General features: G+C 30.9%; 1 protein-coding gene across 1 annotated transcript; it reads right to left on the reverse strand.

The window, feature by feature from the left end:
• Positions 1-11022: 11022 nt before the first annotated feature.
• On the reverse strand, positions 11023-17330 carry LOC143048327 (uncharacterized). The gene has a single exon (XM_076221960.1). The coding sequence runs from the start codon at positions 16739-16741 to the stop codon at positions 15782-15784; it is 960 nt and encodes a 319-aa protein (XP_076078075.1). The 5' UTR covers positions 16742-17330; the 3' UTR covers positions 11023-15781.
• Between the last annotated feature and the right edge of the window lie 3434 nt (positions 17331-20764).

Raw genomic sequence — 20764 nt, forward strand, 5'->3', positions numbered from 1 at the left:
ATTCAACAATGAGCAAAGTATATACTATATAGTCAATTGTAAAATGCCCCGAAATAACAAATGAAAACAATTCAAACGAAAAACTAGCGGCCTAATAGTTGTACATAAAAATTAACGAAAAACAACAGTAAAAAACACCAACCACTGAATTAAGGTTCCTGGCTTGGGACAGAAAAAGAACATACAGAATGTGGAGTGGTATAAATGTAAATCTCCTTACCACCTTAGATCACCCCGAGTTTTGCTCAGAATGTTATGTTTTGTGTTCTTTGATTGTTTGTGTGCATTTGTCTTCTTTTTTTAGCCATTGCGATGTAAAATCATTTTCGCATTTCAGTTTTAATACCTCCTTGGTATTATTCGCCCCCTCTTTAGATGGAACAGTTCTAAATGAAACCACCTTAGATTTTCCATTTTTCCTTATCTATCTGAAAGCTTGAAACACTTGTATAGTTGTATCCTGAGAGAATGTATAGCATCCTTCAATTTCGTTTAGATTAAGAAAATGTTTGCCAATGTTGAAGGACTTGAAATAAATAATTTCAGACTAGTGATTTTTTGCCTTAGTTATGACTCTTGAAACTTGAAACTGTGGTTTACTCAATGTTAAAAGCCGGGCAAAAACTGTTTCGTTTCGTCCCCGAGGGTATCACCAACCCAGTAGTCAGCACTTAGGTGTTGACAAGAATATCAATTATATGGTCATTTTTATAAATTTTCTGTTTTACAAGAAATCATGTGATGAAACTTCTTTAATGTCTTCTGATTTTTTATTCCATAAGTTGTCAAACTTTCCGCTATACGGTACTTGCATGAATAGATTGAAATACAAAACATAAGAAATAAAAAATTCTGAAAAAACAAGTTTTAATGAAAAAATAATACATTTTCCTGATTTGTATAAACACGGTAAATACATTTAGAAAAGTGTCGTTTGAACAACCTTCAAAGGTATCTATTCTTAAAAGACAACACTTATAGGTAAATTAGTAAGAAAAGAATTGTTAAAATTATATGACATTAATACGAGTTCCAAAACATACATATCCCTCTGATTGATTTGAATGAACTGTAAAAGTAATCCAACCTTTCACGACTACCCTCTGCCATTAGTTGCATACAATACAAATGCAGGGGAGGTGATGGCGTTCCTAATGTAAAAGTAATTTCCGAGAGTTCAAACTGTGACATATCTGGAAATGACTGGGTTTTTTTTTTGTGTGATTTGAACTGATTTCACTTGAAAACGAGTACATGGACCCCTTTTGTTTAAAACTGTATTGTTTATGATAACGTATGAAGGTTATTTGTACCAATTTAAATGAAAAAGTCAAAATTGATTTTTTTTTATTTGATAAAATGCCACAAAAATGCCGTTTTCCCTAAGATTCCGATTGTATTTGCAAAGCATTGTTGAACATACTAAGAGACGAGTTAAAAAGATTTTCATATTTTTTTGTACAAAAATCCGCTTGTGTTCATGTGTTCAAATAAAAATCAAAAGGATAAAAATGTAAAAAAAAATTTTAAAAATTGACCAATTTTATCTCTTAGACTTAAAGTAGCACATGAAGGTATATTATCATTACACAATTGAATTATCTTAGGTTTTATGCAAATTTTCGTACAAACATTATGGGATCGTAACTGTATTGTATACCATGAATGAGAAACTAATAAATTTTTATATGACCAGATTAATGTTAATCAAATGTACTTGAAAATTCATTCACGTTAGCTTAAGTGTTATACCTAGTATATGCAAGTCCTTTATTTAGGATACCGGTATGTGTAATGTACAAGATCCTACAAGGTACTACAATTTTAAAAAAACAATCGTCTTATCTTCTTATGATGAGGGGTTCAAAAAATAAATCTGTTTACCTCTACATAAATCTCTGTAAAAAGTAAAATACATAAAAGTTAATATTTGTATACATCATTCAAAAATTAACTGGAAAGTCAAAAAATTTAACACAGTCAAATTAATATGAAAGTCATCCCGGGCAAAAGGAAAACAAACTACTAGGCTATACCAACTGGTTTGTTGCCTAAACTAAGATATACTAATTGACGACTGAAAATAGCATTGTTTCTTACAATTTAAGATATCAATCAAAGAAAGTTACGCTTTCTAGCGCTATTTAAAAGCATACAAAAATATATGAACTAATTGCTTCAAAACAAACAACCCAGAAAAACTGAAATAACTTGGTCTATGGTGATAGTTCAAAAATAACATATACTTCATCCAAATATTGGTTAAATGCAGACAACATTTTGAAACCTTTTTTTTATCATTATCTTGAAACGATATTTTTTCTAATTTTATTTAATATTTTGTTGAATTACATTCAGTTTTACAGCAACTTGTAGTAAAAAATACCCAAAAATCAACACATATGGCCCGAGAACACAGTTTATTTCGTGGTGCATTTCTTTATGACAATAAATTCAAATTAAAAAAATCGCACCTGCACTTTCTCAAATTTTGTTTTACAGTGTAGTGTACTACTAATGGGACAAATAATACCAAAATCATAGAAAGTTATACCAGCTCTAACTCAAAATATTAACAATTCTGTGATAAGAGGGTCTAGAATTAAGTTTGACAGCTTCAGACGTAATAAAAGTTGACCTTTTTGAACTGGACCAAATCACTACTTATTCATCCAAAGGTTTTTAACATGTAATGTCACCCCCTACATATAATTTCATGCATTAGATATCAAAACATTTATTGGGAAAGTGTATCAATAAAAAATATGGCAAGTTATACACTGTTCACACTAGGGACTATGTTCGTTTATTCAACAGCAGCCAACTAGTTGTTATATTCATCTGATTTTCTTTCTACTATGATCCCTGTATTTGAGCCGTACATAATTAAGCCTTGGATTGATTAAAAATATCAGGACTTTTAATTTGGTATCTACATAACTCTGGATTTTTAGTTTCAAGAGTTAAGCTTCACAATCACTGGGGTAAAGCTGATGACCGTAACTGCATTTACGGTCATCCCAAGATGTCGGATGAAAAATTAGGTCAGTTTCTGTATTATCTGTTAAAGTGTTTCTATATCATTTTCTTTACAAATCATACATTGAAACGATGAAAATTTATAAAAGAATCACTCGGAAATCACTAATTACTTCTGAGAAATGTGCATGAAACGGGAAATTCGATTTGAAAAAATCGCCAAGATGACCGTAAATCACAATCGAGATGACCGTAACAGAATCAGCGATTCATAACAAGGCTGACCGTAACTGCTTTTAAGATGACCGTAATTTGTAAATGATGACCGTAACTTTTAAAGGATGACCCTCAATTCTAAGAAATATCCGTATTTATATAACTATCTTTTTGTATCAAATGATTAATCGTGTTGGTATACACATATTAATATGAGAGTTTTATCCTATAGGTAGAAGAAAATAAGACGTGCTTCAAATGCAAAGATTACCATATGTATCTTTTTTACAGTAGAGGGTTCAATTTTTAAAATGAATATGCCAAAAGACATGCAAATGAACAGGAAGGAAAAACATGCTACAAAAGCGCGATAAAATGACACCTTACAAGCATAATGAAAAAAATGCGGTGCACAGCCTTCAACTGCTCGACAGAAGATTTTTTTTTGTTTCTGGGATTCCTTTTAATGACATATAATAAATACACATTTTAAAAAATGCCAAAAAATTGCATGTACACCCATTGATATTATATCGTCTTTCATTTTGTCGTGCAAATAAAATAACAGAAATATTTTGAAAATATCATTCGAATAAACTAGTGAAGGTTAGCTCCAGCAAAGTAGATCCTTAAAATAGTATTGTACGAAAAGCGTATCACAAGGCGGAACGTTGTCAATTTGTATATATATACAGAAATGTTATTCATACAGTCAGGATTCTACTTCTTCAAAATTATCTCCCCATTACGCCAGTTCATGCTCACAGTCGTAGAAATAGAAGCCATTGTAGGGATGACGCTCTGCCAATTTTGATCTTGAAAACTGATAAATTTATCCACTTAGCACCATTACGATCGATCGTTATATGTCAGTTATATTTTAAAAGACAAATGTATCTACTAGCTAATGAGCATTAGTTAATGATCTTGTCTGCATTGATTCAACTTAAAAATATTGTCTGTTTGGATGTCAGATGGAATTTTTTGAAAATTCTTAAGCATTTAAAAAAATTCTAATTAAATATTTCGTGGAAGGGCAGACTAAACATTTTCAGTGGTTGAAGATTATAAACCCTAGTTATCACACACAAGAAAATCATATTTTTTCGAAGATATCCATTTTCATCATCCAAATTAAAAGACTGTCGTCAAGTACTTTTAGAAAAAACAAATAGCGATTCGAACACACCTACTCTGTTTTTGTGATTCATTAGATAGGTATCTCAATTGACCCATATATTTCATCTTTTTGTACTGTCATTTTTTTACGTTATAAAGTCAACCTGTAGCTTTGATATATAATAATGATAGAATCTGAAGCGAGATGCTATATAAAATACTAGATTGCTTTGTACGTTTTAAAGACAAAATATACACCCCAAACATGCCCTAACATAAAAAGGTGCACTCGATTTTTCTCTTTTCGATACAATCGTTACCTGTTTTGGGGAATTTTTTCTTGATTCACATAATGGAAGGGCAGACACGAAAATTTCTGAACTAAAAGATTGATATGTTCTCCGTCCGTGATAAAAAAAATCGGAGGTTATGCATTTTCTACATCTTATAGATACTATATATAAAAAAGAAGATGTGGTATTATTGCCAATGAGACAGCTATCCAGAAAAGACCAAAATGACACAAACATTAACAACTATAGGTAACCGTAAGGCCTTCAACAATGAGCAAGACCCATACCGCATAGTCAGCTATAAAAGGCCCCGATAAGAACCATGTCGTCGACTTGATATCTTATTGTTTTGCATTACTATGTAATAGATACATTGAAAACTTATGCAAATGGTGTTTTTAAAATAAGAAAATTGTCGTTTTATTTGTTTCTATTAACTTTTTAAAATTTTGTTACTATATCAAACATTACAGTTAACTTTTATCGCTTTCTCGATAAACACAGAGCTTCGATTCTTTTGTTCTATTTCAAAAGTGTTTCCGCCTGCATATATCAAGACAAATTAAGATTTTAATCTGCTTCCTCTGGAACCATACACATGGGCTCGATTACCAAATATTCGTATGTATTATTAATGTTTTGAATGCTCCATTTATTGGCATTATGTTTTTCTGGTCTGTGCGTACGTTCGTCCGTTCGTCTGTTTGTTTGTCCGTTTGTCCAGCTTCAAGTTAAAATAAAATTGAAACTTAGTACACATTTTCCTTATGGTATGATCTTTTTAATTCTAATGCCAAATTACAGTTTTATCCCATTTTCATAGTCCACTAAACATAGTAAATGATAGTGTAGATGAGGCATCCGTGTACTAGGGACACATTCATGTTTCTTCAAATTTTCGTGGTATCGCTGTCAATTTGTGTTAAAATTTTAACGTCGATATCAATAAATATTTCATTGTTTACGAGAAATATGCAATTTACTATCATTGTTATAAATCCTAAATATGGCCAATTATATTATAGTTTAAAAAAAGACATTTATGAAACATATTTATATCCGCTAACCGAGCCCCTATTGAGATCGACAAACCCAACAAAAAAGCTTTGAATACAATACGGATATTTCTTAGAATTGATGGTCATCCTATAAAAGTTACGGTCGTCCTATATAAATTACAGTCAGTCTTTACAAATTACGGTCATCCTTTACAAGTTACGGTCATCTTTTTACCAATCACGGTCATCCTTGTTTTATGTTACGGTCATCTTGAAAATATTTTGATTATGATTTACGGTCATCTTATCGATTTTTTTAAATCGAATTTCCCGTTCCATGCACATTTCTCGGAAGTAATTAGTGATTTTCGAGTGATTCTTTTATAAATTTACATCGTTTCAATGTATGATTTGTAAAGAAAATGATATAGAAACACTTTAACAGACAATACAGAAACTGACCTAATTTTTCATCCGACATCTTGGGATGACCGTGAATGCAGTTACGGTCATCAGCTTTACCCCAGTGACAATAGGTATACATATATGATATAAAAATAAAGATGCATTAGTACAAACAAAAAGCTTGAGACTTGGATTATAGACTTGATGCAATACTTTTGATTTACCAAGAATCCCATGGAGAAATCAATTCAGTATCCGTAAAGTATACTTTTCACGACAGTTTTTTTATATGCAGTCTGTCTACAATTATGTAGAAATTGTTTCCCTATTTGGCTACATTTTCATATATCACATCATCAGCCAAATCATCTAACAAAGCTTTAGAACCTTGTCGAATATAAAGGTAAAAACAATGTCTAGAATATACATATAAGAAATTTAAAAGAAAATGAACATTGCATGGCACATATATGGTGGAGAGTTTCGCTTTCATAAAGGATGGTTTGGGCCACATGTAATTTTATTTTGCCAGTAGTTTAATTTTTTTTCAAAGTGATGAGAAGTGCTTATATAAAAAAGAAGGTGTGGTATGATTGCCAATGACAAACATTTACAACTATAGGTCACCGTCAACAATGAGCAATGCCCACACCGCATAGTCAGCTATAGAAGGCCCCGATAAGACAATGTAAAAAAATTCAAACGAGAAAACTAGGTGAGATAAAAAAACAAAACTGACAAAAAGCAATGAACAAAAGGCAAAAGTGTCGGACAAAAAGCAAAATTATCGGACAAAAAGCAAAACGGACAAAAAGCAACGGACAAAAAGCAAAAGTTTCGGACAAAAAGCAAAAGTTTCGGACAAAAAGCAAAACGGACAAAAAGCAATGGACAAAAAGCAAAAGTTTCGGACAAAAAGCAAAAGTTTCGGACAAAAGGCAAAACGGACAAAAAGCAACGGACAAAAAGCAAAAGTTTCGGACAAAAAGCAAAAGTTTCGGACAAAAAGCAAAAGCGGACAAAAAGCAAATTACGGACAAAAAGCACCGTATCAGACGTCTCCCCTTATGTGGTAGATGTCATGCCGTGAGTATCACCATCTTTTCGCATTAAAAGAACCAATATTTTTGCAACATCTCTTTGAGCCTACATTGTGGTGCCTGTTGCAAGTCAAAATATCTGCCCTTTTAAAAACATCAATAAATGTATTAATTTACAGCACTTCTGTGTTGACATGAAGTATAATTGATAAGGTCAAAGTTATGATTAACTGTTTACAAAACTTTGAATATTTGAAATACAAAGGCTTTTCTACCTCAGGAATAGATTACCTTTGCTGTATTTCGCAAAGTTTTAGGAATTTTTGGTCCTCAATGCTCTTCAACTTCTTACTTTATTTGGCCTTTTTGAGTTTTGTTCGAGCATCACTGATGAGATTTTTGTAGTCTAAGACGACACGCGCGTCTGGTGGAAATGCAAAATTTAAATTCTGGTATCTTTGATGAGTTCATTTACACTCATTGCCCAGCCAAAATTACAACCATTCATTCCATACGATTATGGAATGAATGGGTGTATTTGTTCAGATCCTAATTTTGTCTGAAATGTTCGTCATTGGACATATAGCAACCAAACAATCAATCAATCAACCAAATTTATCATATGAAAAATTTTTCAGACAAAAAAGGTATTTTAGACAAAACATCTTTTGAAAATTTGAAAGAAAAAAAGAAAAGGAATTAAGACGAATTGTGTGCTGAACAAACTTAACTGGATAATTATGCTATAAACACGTCAATAAAAAACCAATTAATATTTTACTTTCATTCCTGGAAAACAAAATCGAATGTATTACTATATTCCGTTCAATATACTAGATAGTTTCGTCACATAAACATTTTGAAGGCTTACCTTATTTAGGAACCTGCAATTCAGTGGTTGTCGTTTATGTGTAGCATATTTGTTTTTCATTCATTTTTTTATATAAATAAGGCCGTTAGTTTTCTCGTTTGAATTGTTTTACATTGCCATATCGGGGCCTTTTATAGCTGAATATGCGGTATGGGCTTTGCTCATTGTTGAAGGCCGTACGGTGACCTATAGTTGTTAATGTCTGTGTCATTTTTGTCTTTTGTGGACCGTTGTCTCATTGGCAATCATACCACATCTCTTTTTTTTATGTTTACATAAGGTTTATCAATAATTCAACAAAATTATCCGAAAATCGTTCTGAAAGCACTATGTCACCGGCCTTAAACAAGAGAGGAAGGATGAAATGTATTTAATAAGTTCCTTTTAAAATTATATTATCTTAGATTAGGAATATTGTGTCAAGAATGTATTCACTTTGTACTTTTTTTTAGTTAGATATGAGTTGTATTTTCCTAGTCTTTGATTTATGGCGGACACGATTATGACCAATACGCCCACTTTGGGCATACAAATCAGACATCCTGGTTTATATATAGAAAATGGATCGACAAACCATGAAACTATAGTGAAATATAGTGCCTTTTACCCGTGATTCTATCCGTCAAAATACTAACCGATATTCCGACATATCTTATTCTAATATTACACTTTACAAATTAAGCTAATCTAGAAATTCTTTCCGACTTTATTTCCTCACAAATAATCAAGAAAATATTTAACAGAAACGTATATGTATACAATTTAAATAATAGTTACATAGTAAGGGCAACAGGTGTAATGGCATTTATTGAAGGACTAAGGGCGGAGTTTTTCGGCAATATCTTCAGCTGATTAAAGATATGCTTCCCACATAAAATCGTGATATGCAGTTTGTTGATTTATAAAGAACATGTACAGGACATTGGATGTATCCATGTTTTTTTTTACCAAAATTAGAATATTTCTGTGTCCGAAGCGCTTTTCTGGATTTCAGGAACACTGTCAAGTTCTCGAATGTGTGTTCATACAAATGACCACAAGGGACACAAAGGCTATAAAAACACACAGTATCGATTCTAGTAAATATTATCATTACATTTATCCAGGAGAAAACTAACAAGCAAAACGGTCACATTTTCATACACCATAGAGGAACATTCTAATATATTAAAAGCTGTTTTTTAAAATAAAATCAGGAAAAGAGCTTCGTGTGTGATAAAGCACTTTGAATATCTGTTTTTAGTAATTAAAGTCCAATGGCGATAATGACCTTCTTCCTATTGAGGTTCTGTCGTGATATAGTATCCGTTACAGCCGTCATAAAATTGAGAAAGGAAATGGGGAATGTGTCAAAGCGACAACAACCCGACCATAGAGCATACATATCATTTTTATGAAATATATAAAGCCTTTGAATATATGTAGGACAGGGAAACTCCAGAGTTGAACACAAGACAACCTATGGGTTCTTACATCGAGATATAATAGAAATAATCAACTTTAACGGAATATGGTCATCGTAAAGAAGGCATGCTGCTATGACATATAATTTAAGTTTGTACAGCATATTAAAGTTTGTTATGTGTATGTTCCAAAACGAAAAGGAAACCTAGCAGGCACAGAAATGTACACAGTTGATCATGCACTATACTCATGACGGAGCGTGACTTACTATGTGTGCCCGAGCTGATACGCTAGGGTTCATATTAAGTCAACAAAGCTGTCCATCATTTGGCCTGGTCATACCGTCAGGCATCAGAGTAATCTAGATGCAGTGAGGTGTATGTACTACTCCCCACAATGACACATATGTGGTGCCTAGAAATAAACGTAAGAGCAGTTTACAAGTTACGTAAATCGGAAATTTATAGAAATATTTTAGAAATTTATGACTAAGAGGGATTCAGCATGAACTTGTATGCTAATTCAGGATTTGTTTGGTTAATAGATATGTTAAGTAATCAAAAGGTTTTGGTTCATTAAATGATTTGATACAAGAGATCTAGACGTCATGAACCAGAAAAAACCTTTGGTGATCTGAATACACTCCGTCATATCAATTATGATAACATATGGTTTAGAACAGTTTTCACTGTATTATGTAAATTTAAAAAAGTAAAATAACAAAAAGTCCGAGGAAAATTTTAAATGGAAAGTCCCTAAGCAAATGGCAAAATCAAAAGCTCAAAGACATCGAACGAATGGATAACATCTGTCTAAAAAGATCGTAGATTATCCCCGCGAACAATTATAATATCCCTAGAAAAGTCTTGATAAGCAGAAACATACAAGGCGTTGTGGTGGACATGAAAATGTCCAAAAAAGTAATAACTTTACCTTGATCAAGGTAAGAAGTCATCTTCAGCGGTACAGGAGATCTAGAAGTGAAATGATGCAGCCATGTACGTACCAAAAGCCTTTGTCAAAGGACTAACATATGAAGATTGCTACAAAAACATGTAACAGAACACGAATCCCTTGACTATGTGACAAAAAAGCAACACTATCAAATATGTCTTTATCAATTGACAGAAAAAACGAATAAGGATACACAAAGTGATCCTACATACCAGACTTATCAGAAAGGTCAAATAGATCAAATAAAGTACAAAATTGGAAAACATTGAGAACACAAAATTCAAAAAGATTTTGCCAAATATTATGATGTTGTAGCAAACTAATACTGTCTCCTGGTAGTTGTAATGAATTGTATCAAACTATAATTTTAGAGTCGATTTTTTTTTATGAATGCGTTTCAAAAAATGACTATTTAATCTAGACAGAGACACTTCTACCAAAGTACAAACTACTTTTCGCACACCTGAATAACTCGACTGTTTTTAATTTTTCTTTTTTTGGATGTGTATTTTTTGTGATAGACAATAATTTTTACCTTTTTATTACTAGAACATAAATATATTGAATTGACAAAACATGCAAATCAAGGATTTAAAAAAGATAACAGACTGCTAAAGTGGAAAAAGGAGAATATTATCATTTTTGATCGTTATACATTACTAGCTTTGCATTTGTAATATGCAAATTATATTATATTATTCATTATTTACAGTTCCACAATAGAATATACAACAAAACAGAAGTTTATAATATATTTCTTTTTATTATTAACAAGCTTTGATTTCTATAATCGTAAACAACGTCATAACTAATAACAAATCCACACAATCTTCAATATCAGACGACTTCACTCACCCGTGACACGTTTAAACGTGTTCTGCATATAAAATAAAAATTAATGATAATTCTCGTATTTTTTTTCAATTTCAACAAGAGTTTTTTAAGAAATAATTGTAGAGGTTTCATGTACGCTCGAATGATACTTTAAAATCCATTTACAAGCACACTATCTAAACTTTCAACTTGATGGTTGTCTTTATGAATCATCATTTGTATATTTAAATATTAGTATCACATTTTTCCTATACAAAAATAGTAAAAAAAACAAACACATACGGAATCTTTTGAGCTCCCCTCCCATGTTCTAAAACATACATCAACATCGTTCATCACTATGCATAATAAAGTTTATTTGAGTAAACATAAGCAGCTTTTAATCAGAATGTCCATGGTTACTCAATTATATTTTGTACGGGTCAGACCAGAACATAAAGCTTTCAAATGTAACAACCTTTCAAAAGTCTTATTGAAAAACAGCAAAGATACTAAATCTGATCAAACAATTTACAAATATAAAATGCAATTTTAGTGAAAAAAATCATAGCCATTACAATGTTGTTTTTGACTAACAAAAGGGGTTCTGAATTCATCTACAAAAAGTCACACAAGCATTAAATTTATCCAATTTTCGACAATTATATGCATTAGCTTAACTTTCGTATTGATAATTTCCCCTCTGCATTCGTTCGTCTGACAAAATAATTTCCATTGTCAGATTTTTTTTATTGGTTATGTCTATTACATTAGTACATTTCTAGCTTTAAAATTTTGTCCAAGGTTAATCATATCCATATATATATCGAACTTCTAATGTATACAACAATAAACGCATTTTCGATGTCCATGAATAAATCGATATATATTACAATAGACGACCACCTGTGTCTTAAGGTCAGACCTCTTGGCCTGACTTCAAATAATTATTTTGCACTTTGTCCCACACGATGTATATTACTCGCCACATATAATTGATTACATGTACACTTTGATTGAACATTTTATTCATAAAAATCTTAAAGAGATCTCTTTCGATCGAGACAGTGACCATAAAATGCGAAAATAATAAAAAAAATGTTATAACATTGCCATAAAATGAAGACATTTATATCATAAAAAAAGAGGTTTGATATTGTTCAAACTCATTGTGAGGAGTGCACAGGGAAAACAGTCACCAGTAAGAGCAAATGTACAAAGGCTTCAAAACAGAAAAAAATACACATGAACAAATGGAGATATAAGTCGTTGAGAGAGCAATTAAAATACAAAAATAAATAACAAAAATAAAACGCGCGTCTGGAGTAAAAACTTATAAGCCTGGTATCTTGGGTCAGTTTTTTTCTTATTCACGAAACCTAAATCTGAACAATTAAGGTTATGAATAAAAATAGACCAAAGATATGAAGATAAACAGCAAATTCCTTACAGGGAACCATAACTAATACGTACAATAAAGCAACAACTGAAGAAACTCTGAACTGTTGAGATTGTTAAAGATGTATTAAAAAATAGATCTCAGAACTGCATAGCAATTTGTAATTTAATCAAATAATACTGCGAACACTGCATCACTTCAGACGAAGTAATCAAATGTAGATAAAGTTACAAAAATATTATATAATCCTACTTCGTTTCTAGCGGGAAGGTTACCAATTCAGTATTTTCGTGCTCAAACACCATCATTCTCAGATTAACAAATGAAATCTTAAATTAAACCCAAGATCTTTAACAAAGAATTATGTAAAGCTTCTGACAAATTACCACATATAAATTAATGTTATTCTATAGGACATACATGCATTGAACTATAAATTCAGACTCCATTCGTGTAAATCACAGGAAAAAAGGTCCTGCGTAAAACGCTTGAATAAACTTAATGATATAAGTGAACAAAATGAACACAGTTTTGTACAATTAGATTAAATGAGCCTATTATGTAAATAAGCAAACAATATATTCTATAAAGTAAAAGCACCCTGAAAGCAATAAAAACAAAATAATAAACATCAATACAAAAATAACGCTCCTGGATCTATTTAGCATCAAATTTATTCTTACAAAAATACTGGAAAACAATAAGCAAGACGTAAAACTATTTCAAATATTTTATCAACATCTGTTGATAAGTATAATCAATATAACAGTATGTACAATATACACTGTAAAATGTTGTTTTGTTTACAATGACAGTAATTAATGTACAAGTATAAAACATAAAGCGCCTGTACATTTCACTCATGTTTATATCAGAGTACAATGTGTTGTAGTGCTTTACCTCATGGGTCTACTAGCACTCATCTTTACGAAATTCTTTTTGTAGCTATCAAAATTAGAAACATAGTATGTGTTCCATTAGTGAGTGAACAATTGCAATCTTGAGTGTGAAACATTTTAATGTGATATTCTGTTTATTTTGCCTGCGTGAAAGAATATGACGTTAAAATATTTCAATGATTGGTTGTATATATATGCAATGATACACTTTTTACTCAAAGTGTTTGGTTATGCAGGTGCATTTCTAATTGTTTGATGTGTGATAAATGCAAATTTGATGCTTTAACGTTTGCATAGAAACGATGAGTATGCGAATGAAAAATCAAATTGATGAAATGGAAGACTGTGGTTTTATAAACTTATACAAATTGTTACTGTTTCCAATCTTAAGATAATTATGTTAAAGAAATTAGATGTAGTAAACCACAAAGAAACGTTCCTAAGAAAAGTAATATTTACTTATAATCATTTAATTTCTTTAATTAATATAAGTAGATGTATAGATGTATATTATTTAAAGAATATTCAATTTCATTTAAGCAAACATTTGTACGGCCTTCAATTTGTTTTTAGAAAAGTGTTGAATGAATTTAATTCATTCACTTCGTGGTTAATTATAAATCACCATCAATAAGCAGCTTAAGTTTTGCTTTTAATTTTAATATAACTAAACCATCAAATAAATATCCTATATTTAATTCCATATTTGTTATCTAAATCTGAAGACAATACATACTTTCATTTGATATCCAAATATGCTCAGGAATGGATACCTCGTATCCTTTGTTTTTCTATGATTATCAAATCTTCCCTCTAAAAAAAGTCGGTGTTGACATTTTTTGTTTTTTTATCAATTTAACAAAGACTGATCTGGATTGATCAACGATATCATCCATCTGTTAAATCAGGTTATCAGCCTTCGCCATAATTACAAAGTAAACGATACTCAATTATATTAATCAATTTGGGGTTTTCAGTTTCTAATATTGTAAGTAAGCGAAAATCATATAAAAATGCTTTCTTTTTATACTGACGACTTAAAAATATTACCAGATACAAAAAGGCTATTGGATTGTTTTCTGCTTAAGACAGGGGAAAACAATCTATGTTTACATATTTTAAATTCATTAGGACTTATTTCATTGAGAATCGTCTTTTCATAATTATACTTTAGTTCTATGGAGACAACATTTGTCAGGTATTAAAAAGCATGATTAGCTTAAAAGATATTCTGAAAAGTTTATATTCCAGATTTAAATATAAGTCAAAATGTTTAATAACAAGATTACATAATATTATTACAAAATCTGTAAAAAGCCTTAAGGTAACAAGTGTAAAAATGTACAAAATATTCATTGTAAGAAAAGTATGTATTATGTAAACATGAAAGCATTTAAATGGAAATGCATAATAATGAGACAGCATAAATAAATTAATGAAGATGCAGTGTATATATAAACGAGAGAGCAATAAAGCGATACAAAATAAAACGCTCCCGGAGGTCAATATACGGTTTTCAACAAAAACACCCAACCCACAATATGTCAATCTCTAAATTGCCCCGATAATGTAGCAGATAATAAAAAGAGATCTTCAATGAATACTAAAGTAACCTAAAACATTTAGATATAAAAAAAAAAAAACACTGACGAGTTTATAGCCTTTGGGACATTGACATGTATATGCAGGTATAATGCATTAGCATAATATAAAATAACTACATTTACTTTTAAAAAATAAGTTGAAGGTTTTATATGTTTACAACTGATAGTCTTGAAGGAAAAACGTTGTTTATAAAAGATTTTTCAATCATAAAATAGTGTTTGCATTAAACATAGGTCAAGTTCTTCCCGAAGTTAAAACATAAATGAGATGTCATTTTGCACAAGCTATGTTTAGTTATCATTTATCACTAGGTTTTGAAAGTTTCCAAAATATTAAGTTTTATGCTTGATGGTCATACATAAAGACTTTAATTCAGCTATTTCAAATGAAAAAAAGAAATAAATCTATGCGTAGGAAGGTATCCTTACCGAAAGTTTGCAAGGTTGATAGGTTGCAGGTTTAAAGAGACATATTTGTGGGAAAAAGTATGGTTTATAGCAAATCATCTGCCGGGTGTTTTCAAATTTAGAAACCCACGCGTGCATGCTAAAACTGCATTTTTATCAGCATTTGGATAACATTGTAATTACAACATTCCGCCCAAAACACAAATATGTACTGAAAGAGAAACTTGGTAGTTAAAAATCATACCATTGACAATTCGTTTAACATTCCATGAGCACCATAAGGGAGTACGTACAATTAATTTGAAGAAAATGCGAGAAATGGGACTGTTTTTTGTAGATATTGTAGACATTGATTAAAAAAATACATGAATATTATATTTCACACTACAGTTTCTCCTTTACAGCATTCAGTTGAACTACTCTCCTTAATATGATAAATTTTACCAGTATCTTCCATTTGCTTCCTTGCATAGCTTATCAAGTTCTTTTCTTGACTCTTGACCATGTCCTTTATTGATCTTATAGTTTCTGGGAAGTTGAAGTCAAGAGACCTCTCTTTAACACACATTTCATGATCAATTTCGATGACGTTTTTCCCTAACAAAGACGTAATTGGTATCTGTGTACTTGTTAAAAGTTTGCCTATCTGTGCTACAGCCTTGTCATATGTTTTTGGCCTCTCTAAAGCTCTATGTCCATTACTTCCAAATAGTTTCTCATAATTCTCATGAATTTCATTGGTCGTGCATGGAATACAAACACAAGCTGAATTCACAGTACTTTTATATGTTGTTACTACTTCTGAATTAAGTAATGAATAATATAACCTATGTGTCCTGGAAGGTCTAATTTGTTGCACACACAATTCGTTGAAGTCTTGTACTACTTTCAATGTACCATGGTTTTCCTCACACATATCACAGAAACATCTTGCATAGGTCATTCCAACGCTGCGCGCTTTGATATTCTCTCTTTTTAAGCGACTAAGGTTATGTCTTGTGTCATGAAATCTACTAACAAGTTTGTCAAAGTTGCTCAATAAATCCACTTCGTCCAAGTCATCATTTCCATAAGAGACATTGTGTCTTCTCTTTTGCAATTGTAATCTGAATAAGTCCTGACCACATACTGGACAGTCCCAAGCTGACTCTCTTAACGGGGAAATGTACTTCCTAACACAGTTATGACATAGAATATGTCCACATGGAAACGTATCGGGAACAGTAGAAACTTCAACTGAATGCTCATATTCCTTAACTTCATTATTATTTCGTTCTTGAACAGGGATTCCGTTCACATTCACATCAAACAGTTTCAATAAATTGCCGGTTTCCGCCATGTTCTGTATCGGTTATCATTACCTAATTTATACATTTATTATGTTGTTTACGTGGTGTGGCCTTCAATGTACATTCAACCATCTAGGTAGTTTGTTATCATTCTCGTTTAGTCAAAAATCTGTCTTACCTCAGAAACGTTATTCCTGTATACACGTATGTAATAATAAATGAACAATTCAATCTATTCCGGTATTGATTAAAAGTCTCCCAATGTTATGTCACTATATAAGGCTTACTTGTGAGAAGTTGGATATTTTATCATCGTATTTTACTTTCAAGTTCATTTTCACCTTTTGATGATATGTAAATTAACGGAAGGTGCAATGATACATGTAATACATCCAGGTGAAACATACTACCTGTACTGCATATAATTTTAGATGCCTTTACCGTGCCTGAGTAACAAGAGATAAATCGATATTAAAATATATCAGTCAAAATTTACTAGTACACTGTTTATAAAGTGAACCTCGCATGGTTTCTCAGGTGAATTTTTTTAAAGATTAGGTGGACCACTCTGCGGCGTATTATTGTTCTACAAACACTTCACCTGTTTAAACTCCAATTATAAACCAAAATATAAACCGATGATGAGGTCAATCGAGCCTATTATTTATTTAAATCATGGATTGTTATTTAAAACTATCATTCTAAAATCAGTAGTAAGTCCATAATAAAATTCACGAAAGTCGCAAATATTATAAGGATTATCTGCATACCTTCTTGCTCGGTTGGAACCAAATTAAGTATCCAGTAGAATTAATGTTTGTTGGTCATTTATCTTAGTAAAAAAGAAAAGTCAACTTTGAGAGAACGTGTAACATGATTATATTGATATATATATATATAATAATACTATATATGTAATCATATGATTAGATGAGGTTTGGTTACCAATGTCAGTTACTAACCATTTGGAAATGATAATATCTATCAAAATATAGGAATGCAAATTTAATTAAAACTTCTGATTAGCAAATAATTTTCAGGGATAAATTCAAAAGTTATTTTTAATGTTCTATTTTAATATGACACAATTTACTATTACAAATCTCGACGATTCTAAAATTGTAAATGACCTTCAGCAGTATTTTTTTCGGAATAGTTATACATTGGAATTAAAGTAACCTCTTATAAGTTGAATGTGTAAATGTTAATTAGTGTTGCTGACAAAGAGTGTGTTATGAAATAACAATGCAGTGGTAACTGATCATTAACACAAACATGCAGATGTATACAATACAAACATAACATTGTGCTGGGCCAAACATTGAATATGGTTACCCAAATCTCTGAAATTGTTTTATGGTTCATATTAGATGTACCATTACGGGTTTCAAATATATATATACCGGAAATTAAAATGTGAACAAAATAATAAATATAAGCTATCAAAATCCTCACAAAGTATTCTATATTTTAGTACCATTATGTACTTCTGGTTTTCGCAGATTTCTTCCTGGAAAAATATGAAGAAGTTTACAAGTTTGATATTGATTTAGATGAGGTACAACAGTAAACCTTTCCATTTGAAATTAATTCGTCCCGGTAAATACATTTAAATAGTGCAATCATTGCATCCTAATCAGAAAAAAATTATATTATTTACAAATGAAAATAGAAAGTATCGACATTGGAATATATTCAGGTGCTTGCACTTTTATTCTCTTATCACACCAATAATCCATCATTTTGCAACCTGACATGTGTTGACATAAGTATGTTATATATATATATGGGAAAAATCAAATAATTCTTTTAAATGCTCATATCATTTTACTTGGTTTATAGTCCTTTACGTGAAATAATCGGATATATTGTGTCATGTAAACGTTATGAGATAAAGACTACAACAGTTACAAATAATCCACAAGATAATTCAAAACTTAATATTTCTTTTTAATAAATTGTTTATCCTTATTCAAAATATCCTTCCCTTTTGTAAAACGTTCAAAATGTAATCTGAAATCAGTTTACATAAACGGACATCAAATGCGATTAAACACTCTTAACTTGAAATGTACTAAAAAGAACATAGATTATCGTCGAAGTTGTTTTTTTTTTTAATAAATTTCTGTATCAATATCAAAAAAATATACGAAATTATGTATCAATATTTTTATGATAACTTTGGTTGCTGGGAAATCATAAGGTTAGGGTTAAAAAATACGATAAAAAATTGAGATCTTGGATACGAAAAGGTTGATAAAAACGTTGTTCTTTTGTCTCTTGTGGGTAATTGTATAATAAGCAATCTCAACATATCTTATTTTTTTTCATTTTTGATTTTGGGTAATAAACACAAATAAAAAAACGTAAATTGATTAAAAAAATAAAACTCCCAAATTCCAAGGAGTAATGCAAAAAAAACAAACCCAAGCAGTTCAATATCTAGAATGTAACTAAAAGGTTCAAAACGACAGGATAGTTCTAAAATATTGCCGCATATTTTTGTCAAGGGTCTTACATACAAATATATCTCCCAATGATACGATATTCCCTATTATGATTTCCTTTAAAAAGGGTTACTGCTCACAAGGAAGCTGTTAAATCAAGAGTTCCAAAATGGTGAAGTTGAAATCATCCCTTCGTAAATTTTACGGACGCCATCACGATTTGGTGGGGTTCCTGTTGCTTATTCTTTGTTTTTCGATGTTGTGTCGTGTGTACTATTATTTGACAGTTTTTTCTTTTCTATCTTGGCCCTGGCGTTGTTAGTTTATTTTCTACTTATAAAATCAAATATCCCTCTGGTATCTTTCGCCTTTCTTCTTCTAAAGACTTATCAGTTAAGCTCAAATCACAAAGGTTAAAATGCCAAATAAAAAAAATTAAATAAAAGAGCATTGAGAACCGAAATTTCCAAAAACAAATTTTCAAATATAAGTTGAGGTACATTATTCCTTGGGCAAAATGGTAGGACATCCAAAGTTTATTTTAAAGATTTGGCTATACTGACTTCTAGGCTGTAGTTTCATGTAACCTCGAGATGGATCTCAACTAGAAGTGTCATCGACCCAGTAGTTAATACATCATTGCCTGAACATTCTAATTTTGAAGATAAATCTAGAAAGTAAAAAACCGCTTCATGCGCAATGAATTTACAAAATACCATTTTGATTAAAGAATCTATATCAACTGCATTCTATGTATTGTTTAATTTGTTCTCGTCCTGGTTATGGAAAAAAATATTGGTCACTTGACATTGAGTAAACAGAACCCAATCTATAAATCTTTCTATTAAACCCTTGATCACATGCCAATTTCAATTTTCTTAGAAGATACCAGGCCTATCCGAATATCGTTAAACGTGAGGGATGGGATAGAGAACATTCAAATGTCCTAATAATCTGTATGTAAAATCAACGGAAAATTAGAATATTTAAGCACCAAAGGAAAATTCTTTAACTGCAAAGGCATGCCATTTCGCATAAGAAGAGTTTCACTATTTAGGGTATTGCTTCCAATCCTGATGCTGGGCATCATGGCTTACAACTTTTCATAGAACCATTGCTTGGTTGTGTATTTTCGACCAGGAATAAGTTAAGCTTTGGTAAATTCAATAATTGTTTTTAACACTCTGATTGATTTAGAAGATCATTTACCTGTATATGCTTTAAAATGAACATTTACCTTTAATGTATTCTTGTATTGAACGAAACAAAGATATTTAAATACTAGATTTTATCTTTTGTGATATCAAAAAGGGAAAGCTTTAACTGTTTATTTTATTCAGTAAAAGTGACATAATTATTCAATTAAATAAATTAAATTGCTACATAAAAGTAGTAATACAATTTTAATCGTTTATCTGATTTCGTAAACTTTACACACAGTACAAATAAATATAGTTTCAATATCTTAACTTGCAAATGAAATATTCATTCATTAAACGTGAGCAACATAAAAATGTAAACACTTTGGTTATAAATTCGATCGTCAATTTTTGAATTGTGGAAATGTAGGCCGCCATGTAATATTTACTTGCTACTTTTTAAACTTAAGGTAACTATAATTTATCT

This window comes from Mytilus galloprovincialis, chromosome 10 (assembly GCF_965363235.1).
Source record: "Mytilus galloprovincialis chromosome 10, xbMytGall1.hap1.1, whole genome shotgun sequence".
NCBI lineage: Eukaryota > Metazoa > Mollusca > Bivalvia > Mytilida > Mytilidae > Mytilus > Mytilus galloprovincialis.